Source organism: Papaver somniferum, chromosome 1, assembly GCF_003573695.1.
Source record: "Papaver somniferum cultivar HN1 chromosome 1, ASM357369v1, whole genome shotgun sequence".
Taxonomy (NCBI): Eukaryota; Viridiplantae; Streptophyta; class Magnoliopsida; order Ranunculales; family Papaveraceae; genus Papaver; species Papaver somniferum.
The window spans coordinates 59807082-59814484 of record NC_039358.1 but is presented as its reverse complement, the minus strand read 5'-3'; the positions used below and the strand labels follow the sequence as shown (position 1 = coordinate 59814484).

The window sequence follows — 7403 nt, the reverse complement described above, 5'->3', positions numbered from 1 at the left end:
AGTACTTATGATTTGTGGACTGCGTTAGAAGCAAAGTATCAAGCGGAGACTGCAGGGAGCAAGAAATTTCTGGTGGCGAAGTTTATGGACTTCAAGATGACGAATGATAAGCCTGTTGTTGATCAATTCCTCGAATTTCAACAGATTATTAATGAGATTCTTGCTGAAGGTATGGTCATTGATGAGACGTTTCAAGTATCTGAGGTAATTGAGAAGTTACCAAGTTCCTGGTATGAGTAGAAGAAAAAGCTAAGACATGAAACTGGCGAGATCAACATGGTTGAATTAAGGAAGAAGATTCAAGTGGAAGAGTTGCTGTGCTCCAAAGATAAGAATGTGTCTTCTGCAAGGGACATGAGTAATAAAGCTCATACGACTGAACATAGATCTTCCGAAGCTGGAAAAGGTGAGAGTAACAATCGTAACTCTAAGCGTGGTCCTCCTAAGAAAGGTATGTTTCGAAAACCAGAGTCTAGCATTACTAAAATTAAGGGTGCTTGTTATGCGTGTGGAGTTACTGGCCATATGGCAGTTCACTGTAGACATCGTAAGGACAAGAAGGATAATGCTAACTTGGTTGAAAAGAACAAGGATGAGTTTTCTGCTTTAGTGTCTGAAGTTAATTTAGTGACCAATGTGATGGACTGGTGGGTAGACTCTGGAGCTACCAAGCATGTTTGTGGGAACAGAGACCTGTTCACCTCCTACCAGAGAGTAGGGAAAGGCGAGAAACTCTATATGGGTTACTCATCTGCATCAGAGGTTGCAGGAAAAGTAAAGGTCGGTCTGAAGCTCACATCTGGCAAGACTCTCACATTGAATGGAGTTCTTCATGTTCCATACATCTGCAAAAATCTTGTTTCTTGTTCTGTTTTAGATGATAAGGGTTTTAAAGTTTCAATTGAGTCTAGAAAACTTATAGTAACTAAGGGCAATGATTATGTGGGTAACGGTTATAAGACTGGGGGTCTTTACAAACTTAATGTAACCTGTCCTGAAGTGAAATTGAATGATTCTTCTGCTTACATGTGTGTGTCATCGAATGTTTGGCATGGTAGACTTGGTCATGTAAATTACAAATCAATGCATAAACTGGCTAGCGTAGGATGCATACCCAAATTCACTTTAGATAAAAGTCATAAGTGTGAGATTTGCGTAGAATCTAAGCATGCTAAGAAATCATTCAGGAAGAATGTCCATAGAAACACTAAACCCTTAGAATTGATTCATTCAGACGTAGTTGACATGAAGTCAGTTCAAACTAGAGGTGGTAAGAAATGGTTTGTCACTTTTATAGATGATTGTACGAGGTACTGTCAGGTTTATTTGCTTAGAAGGAAGGACGATGCCTTAGAAGCCTTTAAGATATATAAACGTGAAGTTGAAAACCAATTGAATGCTACCATTAAAACTTTTAGGTCTGACCGTGGTGGTGAGTATCTAATTCCTATTGGATATTTCTGTGAAGAACATGGCATAATACATGAAACTACATCCCCTTATTCACCTCAATCCAATGGTGTAGCTGAACGTAAGAACCGTACCCTTAAGGATATGATGAATGCCATGTTGATTAGTTCAGGATTACCTTCGAATTTGTGGGGGGAGGCTATCCTCTCAGCCAATTACATCCTGAACAGAGTACCTTTTAAAGGATCAGATAAAACTCCATATGAGTTATGGAAAGGTAAACAACCATCTTATGATTATTTCAAAGTGTGGGGGTGCCTGGAAAAGGTGGCCATCCCTCCTCCTAAGACAAATAAGATAGGACTCAAAACCGTTGATTGTGTTTTTATAGGGTATCCTGAGCATTCTAGTGCTCATAGGTTTATGGTTGTGAGTTCTGAAATTTCTGACATAGGATTGAATACTATCATGGAGTCTAGGGATGCTGAGTTCTTTGAGAATGTTTTTCCTATGAAGCGTGATTCTCGAAAGAGATGTTTAGATGATCCCCTAGAATTTCCATCATCCAGTCAGTCATTACCTATAGAGGAAGATGAACCAGAAATAGAACCTAGAAGAGGTAAAAGGGTTAAAACTAAGAAAACCTATCCTGGTTGCATTACATACCTAGCCGAGTCTGATCCTCAGACTTATAAAGAATCCATGACTTGTCCTGAAGCTCCGTGGTGGAAAGAAGCTTCAATTAGTGAAATGGATTCCGTTCGAGAAAACGGTACTTTTGAACTTGTAGATTTACCTCCAGGGTCTGAGGCCATAGGTTGTAAATGGATTTTCAAGAGAAAACGTAATATAAATGGAACTATTGAAAAATACAAGGCTAGGTTGGTAGCGAAACGCTGTAAACAGATAGAAGGTATAGACTTCTTTGATACATATTCACCAGTAAGTAGAATTAGCTCCATTAGGATGTTAATTGCTATAGCTTCTGTCCATAACCTACAGATACATCAAATGGATGTAAAGACAGCGTTTTTGAATGGTGAATTAGATGAAGAAATTTATATGGAACAACCCGAAGGCTTTGTAGTTAAAGGTTGTGAGAAGAAGGTTTGTAAACTGAAGAAATCTTTGTATGGATTGAAACAAGAACCTAAACAGTGGCATGAGAAGTTTGATCATGTGATGATTTCTAGTGGTTTTAGAATTAATGAATCTGATAAGTGTGTTTATACTAAACTTGTCAAGGATGCATGTGTGGTTGTATGCTTGTATGTTGATGATATACTTATACTAGGTACAAACATGGATGTTATTAATACCACTAAGAAAATGTTGAATGAGAACTTTGACATGAAAGACTTAGGCCCCGCTGATGTCATATTAGGGATGAAGATTAGAAAAACTTCTAATGGCTATAGTCTGAGTCAGTCTCATTATGTTGAATCCATACTTAAGAAATATAATCAGTTTGACTGTAAACCTGTCTGCACTCCATATGATTCTTCTTGCAAACTCATGAAGAATAAGGGTGTAGGTGTTAACCAACTTGAATACTCGGGAGTCATAGGAAGTATGATGTATTTGATGAATTGTACGAGACCAGACATTGCTTATGCTGTGAGTAGGTTAAGCAGGTATACTTGTAATCCAGGGCAGAAACATTGGGATGCACTTAATAGAGTGCTAAAGTACTTGAAGTACACAATGACATTTTGTTTGAATTACGAAGGGTATCCGGCCGTCCTTGAGGGATTTTGGGATGCGAACTGGATAGCAGACTCAGAGGAGTCTAAGTCTACGAGTGGATATGTATTCACTCTAGCAGGTGCGTCTGTATCTTGGAAGAGTTTCAAACAGACATGTGTAGCTCGCTCAACTATGGAGTCGGAGTTTATTGCGTTAGATAAAGCAGGAGAGGAGGCCGAATGGCTAAGAAACTTTTTAGAAGATATTCCTCTCTGGCATAGGCCTGTGCCAGCTATATCTATACATTGTGACAGCAAATCTGCAATAGGTAGAGCTAAGAATAGCTTCTACAATGGAAAGTCTATACATATGCGTAAAAGACATGATTCTTTGAAATTACTAATCTCCACAGGCGTTATTTCCATAGATTGGACAAGGTCCAAGGAGAATATCGCGGACCCTTTGACGAAAGGTTTGCCCAAGGAGATAGTTAGTAAAGCATCGAAGGGGATGGGGCTTAGGCTCAAATAATTAAACTTGCCATGAAGGATACTCAACCTTGCTGACTGGAGATTCCAATAACAAGGTTTCGAATGAGACAACTAATTTATGGTGGGTAAAGGTAAACACTATCATAGAATTTCATTCTCTGTCCCTTCTCTATGGTGTTTATGTGATAGTGTGACTGCATGTGGAGGATGACTTTTAATTAAGTCTTAATGAGTTCTATAGTTTCAATTTAACATTGAAGTGGGGTGTAGCAGTAAACACTCTTGATGGAACTCACCTATCTGAATGAGGAAGTGGGTCGCTTCCAATGAGAATGGAGCCGATTCTCTAAAGCATTTTGAGAAACAGGATATGTCCAGGACCAAAATGGACAAAACGAAACAAACTTAGCAACACTTGGAGGATATCATGCATGGATGTTATTAGAATTACACCAAACGCTAGCAGTTCAAGACATAGTTCATTGTCTAGCTAGTAGTTCCGGTAACTTCTCTCTAAGAAAGGTAATTCTTCTTTCCATTTTCTTTTCCTTTGGACAAGGAAGCAATGAATTGTTGACCAGTCCATGGAGACCTGTCACAAAATTTTAGAATCAGTTAATCAAGATACTAGAGAGAAAAAAGGAGAAATAAGTATTGAGAAGCGAAAACAGGCATGGATGCAGCCTAAGAATATAGGGATCTCTAAAGATTAATAAGAGAGGGAAAATGTAGGCCTAAGGTTATTGGTTCTTCACGACGGTGAAAGGGGACAGGTAATAAAAGATTTCAAGTATAAAGAAGGGTAAAGACTAGCTGGAAAAAAAACAGTCAATTAAATTCACAAGAATGACAAGTAAAGGGTTAATGAATTGGTGCAAATAAGCAAAAAAGAGTGTTCAGAGAAAGTTGGTGTATGGAGGGAGTTGTAGTAGTGGCAGGGACGTAGTTTCTCCACAAAGAAAGAAGGCCAAAGTTCACACGAATCACACAGCCGAAGAGACTGAAGATAAGTATGTGATTGTGATCAGTAGTTCTTCTTCGTCAGAAGGAAGCAGGTCAGAGAGAGGAGGAAATGAGGTCGAGCCGCTCGACAATGAAACAGAAGGGCAGCCCACTGTAGAATATGCACAAGTTCAGGTTGAGCATGCAGTTGAAGCAGTCAATCAGGTTGCACACGATATTGGAACTGTTAGTCAGATTGCAGACGATGGTGAAGCTGTTAGTCAGGTTGCACTCGCAAGTGAAGCAATTATCGGATGTTAATGAATCCGTTGATTATTCTTATTCCATAAACTCATATAAATAGTATTACAGGAAATCTGGGAGACTTCATTGCATATCGTATATTCTCCCAGATAAATAAGGTAACAGAATTATATTGTCTATTACACCCCCTTAGTCGTAACGGGAGAGGAGCACACGTTAAGACTAGAACGAAAACGAACAAACAATACCCGTGGAAGGCCCTTGGTGAAGATGTCTGCATATTGACTGTCAGAAGGAACGTGCAAAACATGAATCTCACCGATACGTACACGCTCTCGTACAAAATGAATATCAATCTCCACATGTTTAGTGCGTTGGTGCTGGACAGGATCCCCTGACATGTAAATTGCACTAGTGTTATCGCAGTAGACAACTGTGGAACGACGTAGAGGGATGTGAAGCTCGAGAAGTAAGTTGCGTAACCAAGTAGTCTCAGCAACGACATTGGAAACTCCTCGGTATTCGGCTTCCGCACTGGAACGAGATACAGTAGCTTGTCGTTTGGATGACCAAGAAATCAGGTTGTCTCCAAGAAAGATGCAGTAGCCAGATGTCGACCGACGAGAGTCCGGGCAACCCGCCCAGTCAGCATCAGAGTATGCAGTCAAGCCCGTGATAGGGGAAGCGGAGAGAAATAAGCCGTGATCAAGAGTGCCTTGAAGATACCTGAGAATGCGCTTAATAGCTTGCATGTGTATCTCCCTGGGATCATGCATAAATAAACAAACCTGCTGCACGACATATGAAATATCAGGGCGGGTGAACGTCAGGTATTTAAGAGCCCCGGCCAGACTTCTGTATAAAGTCGGATCCTCGAGTGGAGGGCCAGATGTAGTACTGAGCTTCGGTTGTGTATCAACAGGAGTAGTGACTGGGTTGCAGTTCGTCATTGATGCACGAGCAATAATATCTTGTGCATATGAGGACTGTGATAGAAATAATCCTGAATCTGAGCGAGTCACAGTAATACCCAGAAATTGATGTAACGCGCCAAGATCAGTCATAGCAAATTCACATTTCATCAACCCAATGAAACGCTCTAAAAGTGCATCATCTTCTGTTCGATCCAGTAGTGGGCTGCTGGTGAGAAAGCAGTGGGCCTGTTGGGTTGGGAAGCAACGGCGCTGTGCGATCCAGACTTTGTTGATGACGCTGTGCAGCAACAGGAAGGTGATGGGAGGTGTGCGGTGTTTCGGAAGCAAGGGCAGCATGAGTATTTGATGTGGATTGATGTTCACGGCGAATCTCTTCAGTGCGTAGTTGAGATCGAGCAGTGTCAAACGATGGCATCGATTGTTGAATGAAGGAGGCAACAGTATTATATTCCTCCGGAAGTCCATTGACAAGCTGGATAACTAGTCGTTTTTCATCCATTGGAAACTCGAGGTCACTCAATCGATTGGAGAGTGCCTGTAGCTTATCACAATAATCATCAACGTTGTTACAATCAATAAATTTTAGATTTACAAACTTACTTTCAAGGCTGGCAGCGCGGTTTCCTTTGTTGTTTTGGAAGAGACGTTTGAGATGGTTCCATAAATCCTTCGCAGTTTTTCCAGTTTTGAGAACAGTCAGCATCAGATCTTTGGTCATGGTGGAGAACATCCATTGACGACATAGGGCGTCAAGTTGTAGAATGGTGGCAGCGTCAAGATCTGGTGTGGGAGAAGAACTATCTATAAGAAAAAGGAGGTTGTGCGCTTGAAGATGAAGTTGAAATAGGAGAACCCATGAAGAGTATTCGTTTTGTTTGATATCTAGTGTAACAGGGATCAAAACTTTGATGTTGGAAATGGCGAAAGCCGGATGTATGGTGTTTTTATTACTCTGTATGGATCGATTATTTTCCATTGATGATTATTGGTGTTTTTGGTGTTTTTAGAGGAAGAAGAAGGAGGACCGTTTTTGGCCTCGTGATACCATATCGGATGTTAATGAATCCGTTGATTATTCTTATTCCATAAACTCATATAAATAGTATTACAGGAAATCTGGGAGACTTCATTGCATATCGTATATTCTCCCAGATAAATAAGGTAACAGAATTATATTGTCTATTAGCAATCAATCAGGTTGCACACGCAGGAGGAGCAGTCAATCAACAGGTGTTAGAGAATCCTCAAGGACTCGATGAGATTGAAGATTTTTTCATGAATGAGATTCATACGAATTATTCTGGATTATCTGAAGATGATGGTGATCCTGCGGGAATTACTATTTCAATAAAGATAACTATTATTCAGATGGTGAAGAAGATCCTTTGAGTGCCTAGGATGAGGAAGAGGATCGAGGTAATGGAAATCAAGCTCAAGAGTTTGAGATTCTGGATTATGATCCTGAAGAGGATTATGGGTTTGGATGGGAAACAGATGAAGCAGGAGATGACTACATGAACATGGTAATAGAAGAAGTAGATGGGATGCCTATTACTCAGCTGACTCCCTTTGTTTTTGAGAATCAGTGGAAGATAGAAGGAGGACAGATTTCCAGGGAGGCAGATATTCACACCACAGATGAGATAGCAGGATGGATGTCGATCAGTTCTCAGAG

The 7403-nt window shown here is 40.3% G+C and overlaps 1 protein-coding gene across 1 annotated transcript; it reads right to left on the bottom strand.

Annotated features, from left to right (window-relative positions):
• Positions 1 to 5903: 5903 nt before the first annotated feature.
• LOC113319945 lies at positions 5904 to 6704 on the bottom strand. The gene has a single exon (XM_026568010.1). The coding sequence runs from the start codon at positions 6702 to 6704 to the stop codon at positions 5904 to 5906; it is 801 nt and encodes a 266-aa protein (XP_026423795.1).
• Between the last annotated feature and the right edge of the window lie 699 nt (positions 6705 to 7403).

Bases quoted from the DNA above. Each gene is read 5' to 3' on its own strand.
- LOC113319945 (XM_026568010.1), bottom strand. From the start codon at position 6,704: ATGGAAAATAATCGATCCATACAGAGTAATAAAAACACCATACATCCG.